Source organism: Pinus tabuliformis, chromosome 8 (genome assembly GCF_031772625.1).
Source record: "Pinus tabuliformis cultivar Carrire ecotype Pingquan chromosome 8, CPIR1, whole genome shotgun sequence".
Taxonomy (NCBI): Eukaryota; Viridiplantae; Streptophyta; class Pinopsida; order Pinales; family Pinaceae; genus Pinus; species Pinus tabuliformis.
The window spans coordinates 2,076,052,759-2,076,077,638 of record NC_142294.1 but is presented as its reverse complement, the minus strand read 5'-3'; the positions used below and the strand labels follow the sequence as shown (position 1 = coordinate 2,076,077,638).

Genomic DNA, 24,880 nt, shown 5'->3' with positions numbered 1-24,880 from the left:
TACTGGCTCTGCTCAGCTCTGTTGAACTATGAAGAAGAAGAAGAATTGATCGAGAATGTGTCATACCATTCTCCACTGACCCGAAGTCAGTCTCAGAGTGTGTACCACTGGTCCCAGACCAGTCCTCAACAGACCCGAAGTCAGTGTCATAGTAAGTACAACTCCTACCACTGGTCCCAGACCAGTACTCTGCTGACTCGAAGTCAGTCTCAGAGTATGTACCACTGGTCCCAAAGTCCTCTATTGACCCAAAATCAGTGTCATGGTGGGTACAACTCCTACCACTGGTCCCAGACCAGTGTCATTGATCCCAGATCAATGAAGGTCATCCTAGCATAGGGAGTACGGTAGATACAGCGATGCGTCCATCGATACTACTATGGTTCCTATCCTCATTTCCCTGCTCATTGATCAGATGAGAGGTACTTCCCATGAGTCCCAGACTGCATGGGTAGGATGCCTTGATAGGAGAACTAATCAATCCTGTCCTCATAGGAGAACTAATCATCCTGCTACACAATCTTCGTGGAGAACACATCATCCAGACCTCACAGGAGAACTAATCATTGTGCTACACAATCGTCATGGAGAACACATCATCCAGACCTCACAGGAGAACTAATCATCCTGCTACACAATTATCATGGAGAACACATCACCCAAACCTCACAGGAGAACTAATCATCCTGCTACACAGGAGAGCGAATCATCTTGTCCCACAAGAGCGAGTCATCTTGTCCCACAAAAGAGTGAATCATCTTGTCCACAGGAGAGCGAATCATCCTGTCCCACAAGAGATCAAATTATCTTGTCCCACAAGAGAGCGAATCATCTTATCCACAAGAGAGCAAATCATCCTGTCCCAGTGCGCACCACCAGGGGAGGGTGCGTCACCTTGTGGTTGTATGTTGCTCCAGTAAGAACCACAAGCCCCCAGAGCTCCTAGAGCTCAATGTATGCAACATGCAGGACCCTTTTACAAGGGTCTCTCAACGACTCCAAGTCGTTCGAGAAAATCACAAATTTGATCTTTCCTCAAGGCTCTGACAAAGTGTAGTGACCTGTACATCATCTCAGTGTGATGGAGCCTCCTTGCTCATCGACTTACCATATCCCAGATAAGGTAGTATCTGATGTCTATCTGCTAGAGAAATCATTGAATATGGGATTCCTCAATAATTGAATCCCACCTCTGGTTGTCACAGAGAATCACAGTGGTATTCATTATGTGTACTCACTGAAGAGTTTCCACAACCGGGCAACTTCATACGAGGCCATACTCGTAGTTATGTATCCGGTCTTGGCAGTACTTATAACAACCGATTTCTACTTCCTGCGCATCCATGATATCGAAGCAAAATCCAAAGAGAACCAGCACTGAGAAGTGCTCTAGTGATCCTCCACACTGCCTGCCCAGTCAGCATTCGAATAATCATGCCGTTTTCATATTTCCGACAGTGTATCTTAATCCATGAGAGATTGTGCCCCGAAGATATCTCAGAAGATTCTTGGCACCAATCCAGTGAGGCTCAACCAAATATGAGCTCACCATGCTAACTGCAAAACATATGTATGGACGGAACTTCACCAAGAACTTTCCCAAATCTGGTCTGACATCACTACCATATAGCTTCTGAAATTTAAGATCCTCGAGGTAGTCACAGGCTTGCAGTTTATCATTTCACATCCGGAATCCAACTCCCTCTTACTTCAGCAAGTGAGAGGCTCTGCATAGGTCGTCCTCATAAGGTGCTGGTATGAGAGGTCTATCATCCACAACCTTCGGATGGTTTGGATCCGTTTCACTCCTAGTCAATCTCAGCTTTATCAGACAGCTATCGATCCTCTCATACTATGCCCAGGGTGTTTTGCTTCAAGCCATAGAGGGCTTTCTTCCACCTGTATACATGAGATTCCCATTCATGAATCTGAAACTCCACAGGTTGTTCCAAACCTGTGGACCTGCTACATGAGGGGAATGGTCCCCTTGTAAGATTTTCCTTCGGTACATCTTAGACATGTACCTTCATGCTCTTTTTGAATTCAGGCATCTCGGTCACCATCTGACTCACAGACCTCCGATGTTGAGTCAATGGACATGGTCCCCAGTGGACTTGATACAACCTTGAACTCTAAAACATCTTTGAAAAATCTACTTTTAAACACGTACCTTTCCATCGATGAGTGCCACCCTGAAACCTTTGACTTCCATTTCCGAGATGGACACCAAGTTCTTCTTGCGAAGAGATTCTGGGGTTCCTTGCTTTCTTTGAAGAGTCGACCATTTCCTTGATGCCCTGCATTACTTATCATTCCTCTGGTCATTGAAGATGTCCCTGGAATGATTATTATCTCCATCAAGAGATGTGTCCCTGTCCTTCGGACACTCGTTCGCATGATGGCCAAACTTATTGCAACTAAGGCATCTGCCTTTCCTTCCACCCTTAGATCCGAACTTCCCAATGAAGTGATCTTTAAGTAGGCCATCAGAAACTTCCGCTACGCCATTCTGATAATATTCTCTGCTTCGACTTCACACTAGGTGAATTAGAAAAGGGATGAGGAACCCATTGATCCTTTTGTCCTGTCCCAACTGTCTTCGGTGATTGCTCTTTCACTCTTGCTTGGGCATTGTCTTCACCTTAGCTCTGATACCATGTTAAATTTTTGGTATGTTCTATGCTAGAGCAATTTATTTAAATTTTCACAGTGAGCAATCACATCAGCATTAAAGTAAACTGCAAATAGAACATAAATATAAATCGCAGAAGACAAGCCAAGACAAGAGAACACAAGATGTAGCGCTAGCCAGGGACAAACCCCACAATGTGGGGAAACCCTTGATCAATTATTCTTTTATGTTCTTCAATAATTCAGCAGAGAGAGAGAGAGTACATATACAACTGAAGTCAACATTTTGACTTATCTAGATCTGAGCATAGATCATCTCTTATAATGAGATCAGTTGAAGACATTCTGCTTCGACTGATTCTCCAAGGTGACGTCTTCACCTAACATAGTGTTGCAGCTTGTACTCATGTTACATTCGTCACGGTGCTGCACCTAGTCACAGAGCTGCCCCCATCATCATGCTCATCACGCTGCATCATTCATCATGCTGTCTCATTCATCATCATTATGCTGCATCCTTCATGCTGCACTATGCTGAACCCAAATTCATACTGTAAGTCATCATCATGCTGCTGCAATACACTCTTGCTGCTGCACTACTCACATTATGTTGCTGTACCTATCAACATCATGTTGTCGTAATACTTATGCTGCACGTTACATACTGCATATACCATCCTTCTAGACAACTTCTTCCTCAGTCCTCTAATATAGAGACAGTTGCTACCAAACATACATAACCCATGCTTGAGAACAGCAGTCTTTAATATTGCTGCTGTTAGGATTCTCATCCTTGACTGCAGCATACCTTCACATGAGGACTGCATCCTTTTTGGAGCATTCATAGACAGTGTATATGTGCATTAGGGTTGTCCTCCTTCATGACTGAGTTAGGCCCTTTTAATGACTGTGTTAAGGTTATCTCCTCAGGCTATTGGTACAGCATATTAGGGCCTTCATTGACTGCGCTTAGGGTTGCTTGGAACAGTGTATTAGGGCCTCCATTTATTGCGTTTAGGGCTGCTTGGAACAGCGTATTAGTGCCTCCATTTACTGTGTTTAGGGCTGCTTGGAACAGCATATTAGGGCCTCCATTTATTGCGTTTAGGGCTGCTTGGAACAGTGTAAGGGCCTCCATTTTAGGGTTGTAGGGACAGCGTATTAGGGCCTCCATTGACTGCGACTCTTCATGAATGTCACTGCGTGTAAGGAGTCTCTCTTCCCTTCGTATAAGTGACTCCCAGATTAGCGTATAAGGTCTCCTCATGATCAGTATAAGTCTGCGTTGGATTAGGGCATCATCTTGCAACTAGGGCTCCTTCTAGGCCAGCGTATTCTTTAGTTCTCTCCTTCTCCAAAAACCCAAGACGTTGAGAGGAGATCACCTCAAGAATACATGTGTAAAATGACTTCAAGTCCTCACCAAATTATACTAAAATGTGGATGATGAATAGACACGTCTATTGGGCTTCTGAGCCTACTCAAGTTGCTGGCCGACTTGACAATTTGATTTATAACATAAATAAATTCATAACTTCATAAATACTTATCGGAATCGGATGATCTTTAGATCAATCCTACACCTCTCGATGAGAGGGGTCCAATAAAAAATATCAGTTGACATAAATAAGATGACCCACATGGAGTTTGGCCCTAGTTGCCAATTTTAACAGAGAGGTTGTGGGATGATTGCATTCAAAATGAGATCAGAAAGAACCTGGCAGCCAAACAGGTGGAGGAGGATGACAATGTGGCATTGTTAGCAAGAGGCAAGAAGGGCAAAGCAAAAAAGCAAGCTTCCAACACTGGAGGCAAAGGCAAAGGTAAAGGCAAGCAACAAAACAACGAGAAGGACTATTCCAAAGTCAAATGTTGGAATTGTCAAAAATTGGGACACTATGTTGTTGTGTGTCCGGAGAAGAAGAACAAGAAAGGGAGAGACAAACCCATGGCAGCCTCTGCAGAGATAGAGAGCTTTGATCAGGAGTTTGGGTTCAACGCTTGTGAGGCCACTAGTGCAGGATCACCTGCCATACAAGTTCAGAGGGAGTGTGCACTCTCCACTACTAGTAGAGCATCTTCTAGCATTTGGTATGTTGACAGTGGCGCTTCCCGCCACATGACAGGAGTCAGAGAGTACTTCTCAGAGCTTTTAGAGGATATGATATGGAGGTAGTACTCGGTGATGACAGCATGGTTAGAGCAGTGGGTGTGGGGACATTGATATTTTATAAGGGACCCAAACCTCCCTTGAAAGTGTTAGATGTTATATATGTGCCTAGAATGAAGAAGAGCCCGATATCCATCTCAGCACTTGAGGACAGAGGGTATGATGTGTTGTTCAGGAGAGGGCAGGTGCTTATATATCCTAGGGGAACTCCAGTTTCTTCAGCTAGAGTGATTGGTGTGCGTCATGTTAAGGTGTAAAAGTTCTCATTACAGCCCCTGATGGCATTGAGTAGCAACACCCGAGATAGGACCGACAACAGATCTAGCAGTTCAGAATTGTGTGAGATTTGGCACCGTAGGATGGGGCACATGTATCATAGGGCCTTGAGTAAGATCACCACTGGTGTGCCAGATTTCAGTGTTGATCACCTTGATGTATGCAAAGTATGTGCTATGGGGAAGTTTGTCAAATCCCCTTTTTCCAGCAGTGACAGCAGAGCGATCGAGATCCTTGACTTGATTGATACCGATGTGAGTGGTCGAATGTCTCATGTATCCTTGAGTGGCTATGAGTACTATGTTTTATTCATTGATGACCACTCCAGGAAGACCTGGATTTATTTCTTGAAGACCAAGAGTGAGGTCTTCAAGCGGTTTCAAGAGTTCAAAGCTCTTGTGGAGACCCAGACAGGTAGGAAGATCAAGGTCCTCAGGTCAGACAATGGAGGGGAGTATACCCTTGGTGAGTTTGTTGATTTTTGTGCTGAGGCAGGCATTAGGAGGGAGTTCACAATTCCTTACAACCCCCAGCAGAATGGGGTTGCGGAGAGGAAGAACAAATCCATTGTAGGGGCTGCCAAAGCCATGCTTCATGATCAGGGGTTACCTTTATTTTTGTGGGCAGAGGCCTGCAACACTGTTGTGTACTTGCAGAACAAGAGTCCACATCATGCCTTGGGGAATGTGACTCCGAAGGAGGCTTTTTCTAGGAAGAAGCCTGATGTTGGGCACTTTCGTATCTTTGGGTACCTTACATATTCCTATGTCCCTAAGGAGAACAGGACCAAGCTAAAGCCCACTGCAGACAAGGGCATCTTTTTGGGTTATAGCGAGACCTCGAAACCTTATTGGATTTATATTCCTGAGCGGAGGAAAGTGGTTGTCAGGCCGGATGTGAAGTTCGAGGAGGAGAGAGCTTTCAGGAGGGAGTTAGAGTATCCAGAGTCACCAAACCCTCAGGAGCAGCTAAGTCAGTCACAGGGATCCAGTGGTCAGGGATGAGGTACATGGATTACAGTGTCAGGTCCATCAGTGAGCAGTGGCTCTCAGAGTCAGGTGGGTGGTTCTTCGAGCAGCATGCAGGGCAGTGCACAGAGCAGTTCACAGGGTAGTCCACTAATGGACAGTTCGCACAGTACTTCAGCATTGCACAGATTCAGGCATGAGGCCAGTTGGCAAGTCTTCAGGAGTTCAAGCTTCTAATGATGATGAGGATTCTTTCACTCCGGTGGGAGAAGTATGCTCAGGGAAGAGGAAGCCCAAGTGGCTTCAAGATACCTTGTGCGAGGCCACATCAGTTGCTGGGACAAAGAGACAGGTTAGAGAGAGTAAACCACCTGAGCGGTTTTGTTGGTAACAAGCACTGTTGACTCCAAACCTTCTAGTTACGAGGACGCAGCCAGCCAGCAGGTCTGGAGAGAGGCCATGATGGAGTATTCTTCTATTATGAAGAACGATGTTTGGGAGGTAGTGTCGAGGCCTGAAGGTAAATTAGTTGTTAATTATGTTGACCTCTACTGGTCAACTTCCCATGCAGTACACCCTCTTTTCTTGGCAGAAAGGGGTAGCACCTGAACGACGTGTCCGTGCCAGCCTACAGTCATCAGCAGCTTGATCATTTCAATTGTAAACCCAGTCTGCATGTATGAATTGTAAATAATCTAAGCAGATCAGAGTCATGTATGTAAAATTGCCTAGGTGGACCTAACTTTCTATGATAATCTATGTCCCGGAAGGTTTTTCTTCTCACCGATCCATGGATCGGCAGAGTTTTCCTTCAAACCTGACCCCAAAGCCGAGATGGATTTTGTCATTAGAACTTTAGGAGAATCCTAGTGTGTTAATATGCTAGATTATAGCTGTGTCGCAGAACTGGGTGATTTATGAGGGTCTGTGTTAAGTGGGCTTGTCCCCTTGAGATGTAAGTTGTAAAAGTCATGATGTAATGTGTCTTGAGGGTCGAAAAATGTTTTAAATCCCCTCATGAGTCCTAAGTCCTAGGTCCTGGGTGATGTTTCCAAAGGTTTAGTTCGATGATCCATTTAAAAAATGAAATAAAATAATAAAATAAATAAAAAATTTAAAAATTTAAAAAAATGAAATAAATAAAAAATAATAATAAAAAAAATAAAAATTTTAAAAATAATAATAAAAAAAATTTTAAAAAAATGAAATAAATAAAAAATAATAAAAAAAAATTTAAAAATTTTAAAATTTTAAAAATAATAATAAAATAATAAATAATAAAAAAATTTAAAAATTTTAAAAATAATAAAAAAATTTAAAAATTTAAAAAAATGAAATAAATAAAAAATAATAAAAAAATTTAAAAATTTAAAAAATAATAATAAAATAATAAATAATAAGAAATTTAAAAAATTTAAAAAAATTAATAATAAAAAATTAATTGAATAAATCGACGGATAAGATCAAGAGATGTTTTGATCTTCATCAACGGTCGAGATCATTTCTACATGGATCATTCGAACTAGCCATTGGGATCATTTCCTTTATATAGGGCCTTAGCTGGTCATTTCAGATTCATTCGATCTGTGAGTCAGACACTGAAGAAGTTGTCTTGTAAATCTGTTTCTGGTTAATAAAGGAAGACTTTGGGGTCCATATCTTGCTGGTGTTACTCTCTTGGAATGTTGTGAGATCATTTCATTTTCTGCATATGTTATTTTCAGCCATTAATAATAGCTTTTTCGTAGAGTATTGTGAGCACAGGTATCTTGTTCACTTGCTGGGGTTTGGGTATTGTTAGGATTTCTGAAGTAATGGCAAGTATCTCCATTACTGTTTGAGATCTAGCAGCATTTTTGCCCTCTTTGTTGACGGTTGTTTTGAGCTGTGTAGAAAACATTTTCTGAAGGAAATTTGTGGGCGTTCGGGGAAGTTCTCGGCTGAACCAGCCAACTCCCGCAAGCATTTTTTTTGCTGAGCCCAGTTGGACTTGATCCTGGGTCTATCATTCGGTTTATTTTTCTAAGTTTGCATGAGAGATTTTCTGAAGTTCTTCACAGTGACGATCTGAATTTTCTGTTCTTTAAAATGTTTTCCGTGCTTATTGCAGAATCTGGCTGTTAAGGGGCCAAATCTGTAAATTAATTAGCTGATCTAGGGTTTTAATTTTTGCTTTATGCAGTTTTTTATTAGGGTTTAAGGTTTTTTTTTTGGTTTCATTTTAGCACATTCATCTTTTCGAAGTTTTTTTTAATCGCTGGATATCGTTTTGGTCATGTGATTTAGTTGATGATAGATGGTTGCTGTCCATGGTCCATGTTCCTATATCATTTAACAAGTAATCGTTTCTACATCAATCTCTTAAGGCACTGGTCTGCTCAATTAATCAAATCCATCGTGTCCTTTTTATAGCGTATCTCGTGTCTCCCAACCAACTGGTCGACAATTGGTCTCATCATCTCACAGGGACTACCCCCCTTAGCCGCGGGAGACAGGCTTAAACGGAGGGATCGGGGATCAGAGTGACAGCCCCTGGTCTGAGCGTTGTCGTGTCAATCCGCGCGACAACAAATTCCAAATGGCTCTACAAGATAAAGCACGTTGCAGATGGCAGCATCGAGAAGTTCAAGGCTCAATTTGTGGCGAGAGGGTTCTCACAAGTAGAGGGAGTTGACTATGAGGAGACCTTCGCTCCCATAGCTCGGTATACATCTATTCACTCCATTATAAAGATTGCAGCAGAGATGGGTTGGAAGATCCACCAGATGGATGTGAAGACCGCATTTCTCAATGGCTTCATTTAGGAGGAGGTTTAAAATGAGCAATCACAGGGCTTTACCTGCATGGGAAGGAGTCCCATGTATGCAGATTGAAAAAGGCACTCTATGGCCTGAAGCAAGCTCCTAGAGTTTGGTACTCAAGGATTAATACATACTTGCAACAGTTGGGTTTCATAAAGAGTGAGGCTGATCCGAACCTATACTTCATTATGGTGGGTGAGGAGCCTCTCACTCTGGTGTTGTATGTTGATGACTTGATCATCACTGGAGCAGAGAGACTCATTGAGGGCTGCAAGAGAGATCTTGCTTCAAAGATTGAGATGAAGGATATCAGCTTGATGCATTATTTTCTAGGATTGGAGGTGCGCAGGAGGAGGGGCATTTCTTTCTACGACAAGGGAAGTACATTGTGGATATTCTTAGCAGATTTCACATGGAGGACTGCAAACCCATGTCTACACCTATGATCACTAACTAGAAGAAGCTTCACGCTTTTGATTCCGAGTTGGTGGATCCTACTCTATACAGACAGCTAATTGGTAAATTGATGTATTTGGTCAACACTCAACCAGATATATGTTTTGCAGTTAACACTATGAGTCAGTTCATGTGTGAGCCCAGGAGAGTGCACTGGGTGGCTGCAAAACACATTCTTCGTTACTTGCAGGGGACTGTGGATTTTGGTCTAGATTATAGACAGGGTGATGGAGTGAGACTGGCAGGGTACACGGATTCAGATTGGGTAGGTTGTGCTTCAGATAGGAAGAGTACTTCCAAGTGTTGTTTTGGGTTGGGTTCAGCAGTTGTGTCGTGGATCAGCTGGAAACAACAGTCAGTTGCATTGAGCTCAGCTAAGGCAGAGTATATGGCTACTAGTTTGGCTAGTTGTGAGGCCATATGGCTTCGCAAGATGTTGTTTGGTCTATTTGGTCAGGCATTGAGACCTTCAGTAATTTACTGTGATAATCAAAGTTGCATAAAACTCACGGAGAATCCAGTTTTTCATGACAGGGCAAAGCATATTGAGATCAAGTATCACTTCATTAAAGACTATGTCCAAAAGGGGGTTGTCAAGCTTGAGTACATTTCCACAAATGAGTAGGTAGTGGACATTTTCACCAAAAAAGGGACAATCATGTCTACTTCAGAGACAAGAAGGGAGTGGTGAGGAACACTTTTCTCAGTAAGAGGGAGTGTTAAAATTTGGGTATCAAAGGACAAGTGGTTCCCTAAGGCTTTGATCTTTGGCCTAGGGAAAAGTGTCCAAATTTATTTGTACTTTTCTCCTAAAGTGACTTTATAAGTTGTAAAGTCATTTATTTTAAAAATGACTTTATAAGTGGTAAAGTTACATTCTAATTTAAAAGTGACTTTATTAAAGTCAATGAAGAATTAGAAAGTGAAAAAGTGACTATGGAAATAAAAGGCTAAGTGGGTCTTTATTTAAGTGGGTGACTTAAAAAATAGAAAGTGAGAATTAAATGCACATTTATTCTCATCCCTAGATCTAAATGAATCTCAGCCATTAGATCTTAGGGTAATCCAAAAGGTCATTTAGAGAGTAAAAGGAGAAGAAGAAGAAAAAAGATCAATTCATTTTTTCATGAACATTTGAGAGAAAGAGAAGAGAGAGCGAGGAGAAAAAATTTTAGCAGTGAGGAAGTGAAGGAGAGCAACAAGAAGACATTTCAGCAAATCTGGGCAGCATCATTTATTGGCATGCATCCCAAGGAAAAACCGTGTAGCGGGAGAGGCGCAGAAATCGAGGAAGAGGGACAGCAGTAAGGGCACTAATTTCGAGGCAAGTTTTGGGCACGATTTTCGAGGTAGTCGTACTATTGAAATCCGTACAATTCGTACAGCAGGTTATGGGCATGATTTTCGAGGCAATCATACTGCTAAAGTCTGTATAGCAGGTTTTACGCACGATTTTCGAGGCAAGTTGTACAGCATTTAATGTTATTTTATTGCTAGAAAAAAATTTGTTTTGGCAATTCGCTGATTGGCACAATTTTTGAGGCAGAGTTCAAGCACAGAAATAGAGATAAGTTGTAATTTGTGGTTGCTAGAATTTTTACTGCGTTTCAGTTTCTCTATAAAAGCATTTTCAGAAATAAAGAAGAGCTCTCAAACTGGTTTTCCCCAAGAGTTGTAGGGAGGTTTTTCTAGGGTCACGTCAATGATTCAAAACTCCGACTCGCCGAGGGTCGACTCCGACTCGTATCGACTCAGTCGGCTCGATTTCGATGACTCGGTTGTTGTAAAAGATACATTAAATATTGATTTTCTTTATAAAATAAAAACATAATTTTAAAGATTTTGATTCATGTTTCCAAACACACAGCATCAAAATATAGATAGAAGACAACATATGATCAAAGTAGGCTCATGAATATATCCATTATATCAAAATGGAACCCAGTGCACTGTCCAATACATACATGATGATGATATAGAGATCAAAACAAAAACACATAACCAAGGAAGCTAGAAATGGCCTCTACAACAAAAGTAAACTGTGACTAGTACTACTGGCTACTGCTAGAGGAGCCAAAATCATCTGGATCAATCTCTGGATCAGAGTCAGGCAAGGGGCCCCGTGGCTCCTCCTCATCATCATCTCCAACTGCAACTGTAGAAGTGGTAGCACTAGCAGGTTGTGCAGCAGCTGCAAGCTGAGATAGACGAGATATGCGCTTTTGTCGTGGCTGAGCAGAGTAAGCGCCTGCAACAACTGGAGAACTTGTTGGCTCTGAAGCTGAGGCTAGTACAAGTGGATCAGGATCTGCATTCAACTGAACATTTTGTTCAAGTGATGCTATCGTCTGTAATTCATAATCAATATCCTCATTAGAAGCAAACTCTGCTAGATGACTCTCCACTACCCAATCTGATGTTGGATCAATGTCTTCCATCACAATGGGATCTGAATCAGGTCTTTTGTTCAGCAATTGGTTGCATCTGAGCGGGAGGTTGTATTGGACATAGACTAGATCATTTAAACATTTTTTATCCAAACGGTTTCTCTTCTTTGTGTGAATCCTCTCAAAGACAGACCAATTGCCCTCACACCCAATAGCACTGCAAGTTTGACTCAAAATACGAATTGCAAACTTCTGCAATTCAGGACAATGGATACCAAAAGCCTCTCACCATTGTGCTGCAAAAAGCATAGGAGTGTAATGAGTTGGCTCAACAAAATTACAAATTATATCGAACTTTCAAATTATAAAAGATTTAACAAAATAAGTATTAAGAATTTGAAAATTGAAATTTTTGTTTACCTGGCTCATCTACTTCCCTTGCAACTTTGTTAGGTTCCTCCCAAAGGTACCTAAGGCATTGGTGAAGGTTGTGACCTGTCGATGTATCTCCAATTGATCACACTCCAATGTGATCAGATGATCAATGTAGTCAATCAATCCATCTCTAACCTCCCCCCTCAAAGCTCCTGTCGCCTCAGCGTTATAATGATACCGTGGGTTCAAAAAATACCCAGTTGCATGTATAGGGCGATGAAGTTGATTGTTCCATCTTTCATCAATGATTGCGCAAATGGGCCCAAGCTACTTTATCATTGTATGCTCTCTTTATTTGCTCCTTTTCTTGAGCCATAGCCTCATAAATGAAGCCCATAGCCAATCTTTCCCCATCCACCAACCACAACACCTTAACCAGTGGCTCAGCAAGCTTCACAATCTTTGTTGTCTTTCTCCAAAATATTTCTTCATTAACTTTCTTTTTCAATTCTTTGTCTTCCAATTTGTGAGACCACTGGCTTTAATTCCATTCTTCACTGGAAAAAATCTTTTGCAAGTTTCTATGTTGTGAAAGCATAGATTGCAATGTCAAAAAATGAGTAGCAAATCTAGTGATGGCAGGCCTAATAATATCCCTGCCCCCTGTGTGTTTCCTCATTAGGCTCAAAATCCATGAATGATTGTAGATAAATTTTGTTATGCTTTTGGCATGATCTACAGTGTTTTTGACCCAATCTAATTTGCCAATATCCTCAAGCATGAGGTTTATGCAATGTGCAGCTCATGGGATCCAAAATATGGTTTTGTGTTATTCCTCTAACAGTTTACCAGCAAGAACATAATTAGAGGCATTATCTGTGATGACTTGAACAACATTAGCCACCCCCACCTCCTCAACAACCTCATCCAATAGCTGAAACAACAATTGTCCATCTTTTACCTTATCAGATGCATCAATTGGTTTTAGAAACATGGTTCCCTGTGGGCAGAACATAAGAAAGTTTATGATGGTACGGTTTCTTTAATCAGTCCATCCATCTGACATGATCGTACATCTTGCTCTTGCCCATGAGTCCTTGAAATCTTTCAAATACTCATTAATGGAGGCAATTTCTTTCTGTAAATGATACCCCCTTAGCTCATGCATAATAGGGCCTTTGAAGACTCTTCCAGGAGCATGTATGGCATCAAACATAGGCTCATAATATGGTGAACGAAAAGCATTGAAGGGGATATTAGCATCATACCACCATCTACATATGTAATCACAAGCAGTGTCCCTCAATTCTTTCTTTCAATGGTCATCTAAAGTGGGTTGCATATGACTTATACTAGCTTGAGGACCATGTGCATCTGATGGAGAGGAGGGTGTGACAGTGAAATAACTTTTGATATTCATATCACCCTTTTTCATTTTACTCTTACCCTTTTCTTGAATAGACTCAAAAGAGGGAGGAACATATCGGAAGGGGTTGGATGCATCAATACAAGGGATAGAGGAAGAACCCTCAAAATCAAAATGGAGGTGGGTAGCCAGCATTTTTTGTATATTCTTCTTCCTCCCAATTTCAGCCTCTTTTTGTCTGGCCTTATCTTCTTTAACCTTCTCAAAGTTGGCTAACAAATCCTTCCTAATCTCCCCAATTTCTGGTGAGGTACATGGAGTAAATTGGCCTCTAATCCCTGCCAAGTGTTGTTTCAACCTATTAATGCCCCCAAGACCATCCTTAATTTTTCTATGGAAAAATTTGCAATGCATTTGACTATCAACCATTTCAACATATGCCCAAGCAACATCTTTCACTCTAGGTGCCATTTTTTGACTTGGAAATGAAAGCAAAAAATCTGAAAATGAAAACAAAAAAAATAGCATTGATTCAATGTTCATTTCTTTCACAAAAAACACTCTTTTCAATTTCCAAATTTCCACATAAAATTTAATAAGCAAAAACAGATTTTTACAAGTGAAAAAAAAATACCTACAAGCGTAAACTGCCTCCTCAAGGTTGCTCCAAGAAACCAAATCCTCAATGCTGCTCCAAATGGGTGCCAAAAAAGCTCCTCACTCCAGCTACAATGCTTGCCCAAGACTCCTCACTGCTGCTCCAAAAACAAACTCAACAACTCCTCACAAACTCTCGCTGAAATTCTCACTCAAATGCATGAGATGTTTGTGAGGAAATGAGAGGGGTAGGGTGGGTTAAATAGGGTTTAGAAGAGGGGAATGGACCCCAAATACACAATAGACAAAATATAAGCCTGTTTGGAGTCCCCCAAAACAAATATTTAAAAAAAAATGTTGTTTTATGGGTCCACGGACCGCAGTTTCCAACCTGGCGAAGCCGGCCGAGTTAATACTGAGTCGGCCAAGTTGTTAGACAACCCAGTCGGCTCAGTAGTAACCCAGCCGGCCAAATTGTTTCATAGGTCGAGTTAACTCGAGGAGGCTTTGGGTCAGACCAACTCCGTTTCGAGTTGGACGTTTCTGAAAACACTGGGTCACATTGACCAAAACTCACTATGTTATTTTCTGTATGTGGCTATTATAACTTTGTTGTGTTTTATTTCTGCAATTTCAGCAGTTGTGAAATCTCTAAATTTTTGTTTTCAGAAAATATTGTCATTTCCAGATTTTAGAATTTTTATCATGCTTGGATTTAAAACTAAATGCATGGAGTGATAAATAAAACTGATAACCGAAGTGGGAGTTGAAATTCTTCAAAATATATGACAAGTTGGTGGAACTAATCCCCATAAAGTATTGTTGGAAAAGTAATATCATTAAAACAAGAACTCTACAAAATGAAGATATCAAAAGAAGAAGGAATAGTCTCATACTTTATGAGGGTTTCAGAAATAAGAGACCAACTGATCTAAAAATGGGGCTCTTAGGCTTCTTGTCTAACTTACAAGAACCTCTCCCACTCCCAAAGCTTTAAATTTTCCCAAGTCTTAATGATTAACCAATGTGGAAATAAGAAATGCTTGAAAATATGAGTGTATGCTTGTATTTGTTTTCAGCTAATTATTTACTTTAAAATATATTGTTTGTGTTGATATGGGGAGGTACTTAAACTTATATATATATATACACACACATATAATAGTAGTGAAAGCAGCAAAAAAACAAAAAAAAAAACACATAAGACAACAATATAATATGGAGTTCACCCTGATATCTAGGGCTACGTCTCCTTGAGCTCTAATAAATTCGATTAGGCTCTCTGGGATATTGGAAATAGTTCGTTTACAAGTGTTACACTTAACTCCAATGTTTTATACAAGAACATTGGGCTCAGAACACCATCTTATCCCTTGGCTCTTAGAGCTCTTCGGCTTTCTAGCTCTGGCTCTTGGCTCTGACTCTAGCTCTGGCTCTGGCTCTGTGGCTCTGGCTCTGGTTCTGGCTCTCAGCTCTCACTTCTGGCGCTCGCTCTGGGTCTTGCTCTGGCTATTTGTTCTGGCTCTCTAAGCTCTTTCTCTCGGCCCTTGCATGCCTCGGTGAGTCGCTCGACCTCCAAGCAACTCCAACAATAATATGCTACTATCAATTGAGCTCTCTGGTTTTTCCACTGACCCCCGAGTAACTCCCCAGACTCTTTGCGCATTCTTTTTTCCTCCTTTACTCTCTGTCTGTTTGTGGCTCTTAGAACCATTTCGTTCCCCGACTGTTCGTTTCCTCTCTCTCTTCGCCTGTTCGTCTCCCTTATTTTCGGTTGTTACAGTCACTGCATCACCTCACAGGGAAACGGCCACCTGTTCCGTAATGGATAAGTGTCAGGTTCACCGGAAACACTCGATCGTTTGAAACAGTCATTATTTTCGTTTTATTCCAAGAATGCCCGCGCAACACGAATCTCTGCCAACTCATCGTCCACGTCGGACTTCAAATCTTTATGCGTCGTGGCTTATTTTTCCCTCGAATCCGATCATCCATCGGGTGCAATCTCCGCCATTAGATTTGGGGCCTCCAGATCCTACGATTATTGCTCTTATCGTGCGGTTGACTTGCTCGAACGTTAGCCTGCGATGAGAGGCGGTTTTCTCTCTCATCCGCCGAACACGCGTCATCCAATGTATGGAATCGCTGGGTCCTCTGACAAACCTGCTTACCGCCCTAAACGCTTCCGATATACTGCCGGTTTTGGAGCGCGGGACCCGCCGTCTATTTTAGCGCTTTTCCCCCAGTTTCATGGTTCCCCTTGTGACCGAGCGTTCAGGGCTTTACCATTTCAAGGGGTTTTGCCCAGAAACAGCCTCCGCTTTCTGATCTGGACTTCCCATTTGCCAGTTTGCGCACTGCGCAGTCTCCATGAGCCTCGGTCAGCGTACTTTGACCAAAGGTCCTCGTTGCTCCGTGCTAGCTACAATTGTCGTTGTTCAGAGGTTATTTCTAATAGGCTTCGACATTCGTAAGACTTTAAACTCCAGTATGAGTTTTTACAGAGTTCGGGTAGCTTTAAGAGAGTTCAAGGATCCAATTTCGAATCACCAACTCCACGAGTTGGGAGAAATAATGTCAAACCAAGAAATGACTACTATAGTGCTCAATGCACTACCAGAGGAATGGGGTAACTTTACATCAAGCATCTATGGGAAGAAGGAAGCTACTTGATTCAAGGAACTATGGTCATTATGCAAAATTGAAGAAACCAAGTTGAAGGAAAATATTGATGTAGGAGCAAATGACCAAACACAAGCATTTGCTGCCATGACTAAGAGAAAAGGAAAGTTTGGTCCTCGGAAAAAGAAGAACATGGCCAAGGTCCAATGTTATGGTTGTCATGAATATGAGCACTATAAGAGAGATTATCCAGAGCTTAAGAAGGACAACAACAAAAGAGGAAGGAAAGAAGCCCATATCATTGAAGAAGTGGAAGAAGCTGAAAAGAATAAATCCAACAAGGAAGAAGTAAAAGATCTCTAATATATTGAGATGATCTTCTTCACCTAGTTCTTTTCAAGTCTTTTTTTCCAAGTTTTTGTAAAATATAGCTATCATGGTAGGAAACATTAGAGGCATGGTAGCATGCATCAAGTTACAAAGATTGTTGATTTGGGGTGGCGTCGGATGTGCTCTAGGCCTCAAATTTTGCAAGGAGGCTTGGGCACATGTGTTCCAAAGAACTCAGAAAGCATTTTGGGAAACTCACCCAGAAAGAGTTGTATTAAAATAATTAATATTTTATAATGGGCCCCTAAGTCTAAACTTAGGAAATTAAAAATATTAATGGGTATTAATCTAATTGTGGGTGTAACTTCTAGAAGAAGACGAGGATCAAGCTAAAATGATCTCAGCCATTGATTACCTTTTAATCTGGGTTGTTGAATGTCAACGAAAAGATTATTTAAGGAAGCTTGAGGGTCATTTGGAAATCACACCGAGAGAACAAGTTATCGAATATCTGAAGTGAGAAGTTCTTAGGAGGAAATTTTGATCGAGGATATTTCTTTCAGAGAAGAGCACTGAGTATTCAAAAGAAGGAAGTTTTTTGGGCCGCAGAGTATGAGGCAAAGAGGGGGCAGAACAACGTCCAGAGAGAGGCAGACACTAGCCCACGCAAAGTTGATGCAGTGTCAACGCAGGCCTTAGAGGGACATCAAATACCTGCTGAGGAAATCGAGTTTCCGTAGTCAGGGTGTGAGACCGGGAGGCAGAGATTCGAATTTTCCAACTAGTAGAGGGTCCGGAGGAGTAGCGTGATACCCACCAAGTGTGACGCAGGAAATGCGTAGGAGTGACGCAATTCTGCATAGAAGTTATGCAGAGGGTACGCAAAGGCTCCAGTTCAGCATGATCAAACTCAAATTCGCCTAGTGACAGGGTGAGATCATTTCACCATTCATTTTGTCCAGTTTCTCTCTGTATTGGATTGCTAGTTGAGCATCCAAGAATTGTATTCAAATTTTCTCCTGCATAATAATAAAACCCTCAGATCTGTTGCACTAGTTTTCCTGCATTGAGTTTTCCCGGGGACATTTGTCCAAAAATAATGGTGTCATTTGCATTGTCTTTTCTTTCTTGCATCCTTCAATTAATTAAGTGAAGGATGCAATGTATTTATTACAATATTTGTCGTAGGAAACTGCAAATAACTTGTTCATGTAAATCTAACAAGTAGGAGAAATATCATGAGTTGTTGCAATAAGGATTCCCGTTGAGGAATTTTCACAGCGATGGTATCATGAAAGCATTCGATTGAATGCAAGAGCTCATCATTAGAAGCTTGAAAGATAGTTGAAGTAAAAGTCTATCGCAATTACCAATAGTAGAAAAGAGCTCTTGGTAACCTCATTGGAAACATAAGTAGTACTTATCGATAGAAGAAAAGTTAGTATGAGAGCTCATCATACATCATTCAAAAGGAGCATTTGTAGGATGAGGATAATCAAGATCCTTCATTGGAATCTTCATTGGAAGATTCACTTATTAAAAAAGGAAAATGTCTTGCCGAGAATTCCACCTTGGAGGCGATTCATGGGATGATGGTATGATGACAATAAAGTGAAGCAAGTCAAGATGAATGCAAAACTTTCAATCAAGGAAGCTGCTTTAGGAAATCTAGATGATCAAAAAGAAGAAATGAGGTATGTATGCATGTATTTGATGAAATTGATTCATGTCAGATAGTTGCAGATAGCATGGATAAATGCTCTACCTCATGAGCATGATCAAGAAAAGGGGATCTCCTCCTTTTAAAAGATGCATGAAGGCATGGTTCACATATTGACTAGATGAAATCAACATAATCAATCCTCATATGGAATATGAGGTGGTTGACAAAAATGAAGGAATTGTGGAAGGAAGTTCCTAGAGAGAAATATGTGAAGAAAGTAGGGAGAGATCGTGAAAGATGCAACTATTGTCACATAGAAAAGGAAATCAACATCTAATGACTAGAAGGATTGACCATAACATCTCCATGGAAAAGGTATGAAGACTCCGATGAAGTCTGAAAAGGAAGGAAACACTTGACATTTAATATTTTTGGGAGTGTGTCAGTGTTGATGATACAAGCAGCAGATGTCATGATGAAAAGACCATCACAAAGGTAACTTTGAATTGATGTTCATTGTTGATTTTTGAATAATATATGGATGGGCTAATGTCGGGCTACCGAAGGAAGAGTTGTGGATGTCACCTACAACTGGTACTCATGTGGTGGGATGAAGGGTCCTGAAGAAAACATGATGTAGAAGAGGTGGTTGTATTTAAAAAAAGCCAAATATGGATTAGTAGATCACTTTCTGATGAAAGAGAGGATGACATGACTAGCATGATTCACGAATGAAGGTGATGAATGGTCTATGCCCTACGAAGAAGTCCCAAATATGAAGGCTCCATAAAAAAGAAGATAAAATTCATGACATTGAAAGAGGGAGCCCTGCAAGCAGTTTATTGTTCCATGATCTCCACCTAGAGAGTTGTTGGAAGCAAGTCCTTGGTTAAAAGGGAGCTTGGATACATTCCTTTCATAGGCATGGGTAGATTCCTTCATCGGAATGGGTATATCCTCCCTAGTTGAGAGGGAGGGATAGACACATCATTCCTGTCTTCACTTAGGGAAGAAAGAATAGAGGATTGGGTAAGCATCTGGCATCCAATGCTCTTTGAGGAAGTGGTAGGGCATCCAAGATAAGAGTAGTCAGAGGATCAATATTCTTTGAGGGTTGGGAATCCAAGATAAAAATAGTCCTAGTGGAACATACTCTAACAGAACTCGGATGGGGTATGTTTCGAGAGAGACAATGATGATGGTGTCTATAAATCATTGGTCTCGCCAGCATTGTGCTATGATCTTGTGGAGAGATAGAGTTGTTGGTCAAGGCCTTGCTATGTGACAACGCTAGATGACATGATGCTAAACAGATGGATCACCAATTCGACTCTTCTTATGGGAATTCTTCAGATTGAGAATGTCCAAGTACCTTGTATGAATTATGAATACCTCCCTAGTTAAGAGGGAGTGTTGAAATATGTAATCATGTCATATAATGACATATGACATATGTAATCATGTTTTTATGTATTTTGATGCAATGAGAAAAATAAAATTTACTTTTGTTGGTCTTCAGGCATCAGTTTCACGCTCAAGAAAATTTACATTTAGGTTAAGCTCCCATTGTGAGCTCGTAGGGTTTGTCATTGAGTCATCAAGTTATTAGAATCATTGTCATGTATGAATTACCCATTTGGGCATGTTACATATTGTAAAAATGAAAATTATTTGAGTCAAAGTCAAGTCAAAATACCCTCCAAGACCTTGTCAAAAGCTAATGATCAAGTCGGCCTTCAAAAAGGAGCAGTCAGTCTTTTCAAGATAACAAGTCGGCCTAGGATCTATGAAAAGTCTGCCTAAATGCATGGGAATAAAGCCTATATATAGGAGGACTCGGCCTCACTCAAGACACCAATCCATCAAGCATCCAAGTCAAGAAAAGATGTGCGAAGAAGAAGAAACAAGAAGCCTCTTAGACAGTGAAGAAAAGAAGGAAGAAAACCAAGAAGGTTGAGTCTGTTTTTGGGCTAATTTTGTTCACACATGCGAGGAAGTTAGGGTTCTCACTGCAGCATGAAGACCGAAAATTACAGTCACTCTAAGAGGACCGAATTTGGGTGACAAAGAGATCATATTGCAGGCTGAATTGTTGAAGAGGAAGTATCTTACCAAGTGAAGAAGGAAAGAGGACAATTTCTCCATATTCTCACTCACGAGCGTGGCCTAGGGTTTCTGCAGTAAGGCCGAGTTGCAGTCAAGAAGTTGCAGGTCCGAAGTTGCGAGTTTGACAAAAGCTGACCTTGTGAAAGGGAAGAACATCAAGGAGAAGTGTTTGACTTGGTCTAGAGCGATTGTTGGTCAAGGGTCTAGGTCCTGGAATTCGTCAATTGAAGATTCTATATAAGAAGAAGAATTCTTGTGGGTTTTCCTCTCAAGTTGGAGAGGTTTTGGCCCTGGCTGATAGCCTACATACTGTATCCTATTCTCTCATTGTTCTCTATGTTTTTGGTAACTGTTTGACGATAGAAAAACACTAATAATAATAAGTGCAAGAAGAAGCTAAATAAGAGAAATTGAAAACACATCACAAGCAGTTATCAAAAACAGAAATCACCCCTTGCTGCCCCTAGATTTCTCAACACTTGAGACTCATTAAAAAGAATGTAATCCCACCAATGTGACAAAATGATTAGAGGCTATATGGTATCAGAGGCATTGTGAAGCTTCAACTTTGAAAAGCTTCAGCTTCAACGTTCACAGGGTATTTTCTGTTAATTTTCAACCTCTTCAAGTTACCTTCATTTTAGTATTTTTTTAATGATTGGAATACAGGTAAAGTTATTTAAATTTTAGATAGATCTATATTAAGCTCAATATGGATCTAGCTCAATTTGGATGGTAAAAACTAGCTCAATCTAAATTGCAACCTGCTGCTATCTAAATTGAGTTAAGCAGCTAACAAATATGTGTCAAAATTGAAATGTATCCAAGCGGAGTGGATTGCATGACAGGTTAAGGGTTCTACTTCTGAAACACCCATCCATGACTTGCTTTAAGATCAAATTGGAATAGATAGTCATTTTCCTGTGTGCCTTTTAGTATAAGCCTAATAGCACAACAAAGTAACATGGAGGTAGTCTACCATCAAAGGGAACAACTTACACTGTGAAAGGCTTAAACTGAAGCATAAAAAATATGTCTTTTAGTGGACAGTTATTTAGATTCATCATTTAAACCATTCTATATATACCTTTTTAATCATCAGGAACTTTACAGCATTCTCGAGTACAATTTTACCTAAAATTGAGAATCGTGTTTGTTAACTCAAAAAGATTGGTTATTGAATGCATGCTTTTGGAAGTTTATTTGTTATGTTTATGATCTGAAACAAATATTCTCTCTAAAATTTTGAAAATTGCAACAATCTGTCTGGTTATTATAACTGCCATAATATTTGTCATTTCAGCTTTCAGAAGAAATAAGCCAAAGACTGAATTGAGATTGGTTCAGTTTGCATACAGAAAACAAATGGAAATATGTGACAACCACACCAACGAGATAGTTCAATATTCTGTAAAACCAAAAGTTAATTACATTATATTATTCTATTGTGTTTTGTGGACAGGTTCAAAATAAAATACCTTTGTCCCAGGAGCCATATCTTCTGAAATCAATGGTAATGGACAATACTCAATTGCTGTGATGGTTGAGTGTCCGTCCGTGAGACAGATTTGTAGGAGACGACCATCCTTCTGCTGGCTGGGGACCATTGCCCTATCACTACTCTTGCGTATATTCCTTATGGATACAATCTGCACAAAAGCAGGTGCATCAACAAACTTTTAACTGCAATCTTGCATTCTTCAACTACTCGTGGAATACAAATGTCATAGATACATTCCATGAGCACATTGAGGAAGGAAAAACTAGCTATAAGGAATGTGCATTTGGTTAGCTTCTGACCAATAGCGAAAACCGAATTGGTTCATTCAAGTTCCTAATCAAACAATCTTCCAAACGACACACAGACGTTCTCAAGTATAAGAATATAAAAATACATGAACAAATTTAGAGATATCAAGTGAAAACATAATGATTGAAGTACTTTTGTTGAAAGCTAGTTGCATAACATGCTTCCAGAGAATATAATCATAATTCTTGAATATGGAAAACCTCGAGGTTTTCCATAATATTAAATTAAATTACAAAAAAAAAAATCTTATCGGCCATATTTGTAATGTGGCTCTTTCTCAAACATATTACGCCCTTTAGCAAACCTAAAGAACAGTGAGCACCTACGGGCACATCATGAAAATCATATAAATTTCAGCCATGAAAAGTTGCACACAGAAATATGCAAATGTAGATTATTAGATGATGAAAATTCAAATTAGTATTAAATCATCTGTATCAACACAGAATTCCTTGGCCATATGGGGTGTGGGGTGTCACGGGAGCAAATGATGGCAGCAACCACCTGGCAAGAGGACACAGGGATGTCTGTTGATGAGACCGAGAGGGAGCAAGATGTGGGGATTCACACAGCATTGCAAGGGAGGACAGTCTTGGGGCTCAAGAGTACTAATATTCATGGTTGACTCCATTCTCAGTGGGCTTTTCAATCAGATGTTAACCTTGCCATCACAAAGGTTTTTGGAGAGATGTGTCCCATGTATACCATTAACTGTATTGAAGATGCGCTGGAGATAGCATGATAAACAATGGTTTGCAGACAGTCTGTGGAGAATGGAAGGAAAATGGAAGGAAGGAAGCACCAGTGGTCTGCGTTCAAAGAGGAAATTGTTGTCAACTTTCATGGTGCCGATGGCCTGCAAGCAAAGGGGCAAATCCATTGGCCAGGAACATGGATTATAGCAAAGCCCACCTGGTATATGAGGCCCCAGATATTGGAAAAAAACATAGAGACTTGTGCCAGACACAAAGGCAGACTTCAGCAATGTAAGAAAGGAGGCAAAACAGAGCAGAGTCCTCATTGCAGAAGAATATATCTGCAGCAGAAGCCATTGCTGCTTCTTACCAGGGCCATCACACAGGAGCTGTAAGTAGCAAAGTGGATTCTGTGGAAAATAGGGTTAGGCTGAAGAGAAGAGGCACCGCAAACTTCATGGTAGACAAGAAAATGGGGAACACTATCCTTGACACTCGGTACTCCAGAAGTATGGAATCAAAATACACCAAAACTATGGACCTTTACTGGCATGTCAAGGAGCTTATAGCATGTATAATTGAAAGCCAGAGAACCTAAGATGTTGTCGCTCTACAGAAACTGGATCAACCAGACAGCAAGTATGATGCTCTAATCACTGCCATCTCGGGTTCTGAAGATGGAAGTGATAGGGCAGCAGAAGCAGAGGAAGAGGCCCAGGCCAAGGAAGTGATGGGCATTTCAGTTATGCAGACACAGCACCCAAGGAATGATCATCAGACACTCTGTTTTGGTGCACCTGTTATCATCTGTTTTAGATAGCTGTTTTAATATTGGCCCTTGTGGGTCCTTGTTTATGGGATAGTTTATTGAACTGCTCACAGACTGGGTAACAGAGGATACATATATTTTTTGACACTGGGTAGCAGCCTATCCTCTGGACAACCTAACACTCAGCTTGTGGTTTCCTTGTGAATATGAGTAGATTAGTAGCTAAATCACAACAAAAGACACAAATCCTTGGATACTGAGAACATTCATTAAAGGAATGACCTTTTCTACTTGATGCGCATCACATTATCAGCTTTGGGGCTGAATAATAATATGGAAGATTTTAACGTAATGTTCAACATTCGAAAATTGTAGTGCCTCTGAGAGTATTGAGGAATTTCAAATCAAATCATTCTCAATGGATTGACAATTCTCCTTTAATTAAAAATAGCAACCTTATTTCTTCTAGATACTGCTAGGACATTTCCCTGATTTACAAAAATTACAGGAAAGAAGACTATTATGAGGGGAAGGAAAGGCATTCCATATAGATCAAGAGAGTCCAATTTTGCGAACAAGATATGGAAGCACTACATATAACGTAACACCTGAAATAAAAAATAAATGCGAACTTTGTTAATCTTTCTTCTAATGGTGAGCTTTCTGCAAGGCAATACGGAAAATTTATTCCAGGGGTTGACACAGCAAATTCTCGAGTTTTCTCCATTATTTTGGGTAATAATCAGTCATGCTTGCTGCCTTTACTTTCTCTGATTTTAAAGCATACAAGGATACAGAGTTGCATTAGCCAGTTTCATGCTTGGCTTCACCGGATATTTTGTTAAACTTATGGGTTTA

At 40.5% G+C, this 24,880-nt stretch overlaps 1 protein-coding gene across 1 annotated transcript in view; it reads right to left on the bottom strand.

Moving 5' to 3' along the window:
* The window catches only part of LOC149244808 (tudor domain protein (DUF1767)), a 129,041-nt gene that overhangs the window by 31,052 nt on the left and 73,109 nt on the right, over positions 1 to 24,880 (bottom strand). The window contains exon 2 of the mRNA XM_089375022.1: positions 22,227 to 22,397. Coding sequence (XP_089231148.1) covers positions 22,227 to 22,397 — 171 coding nt within the window. The remainder of the gene's footprint in view (positions 1 to 22,226; positions 22,398 to 24,880) is intronic.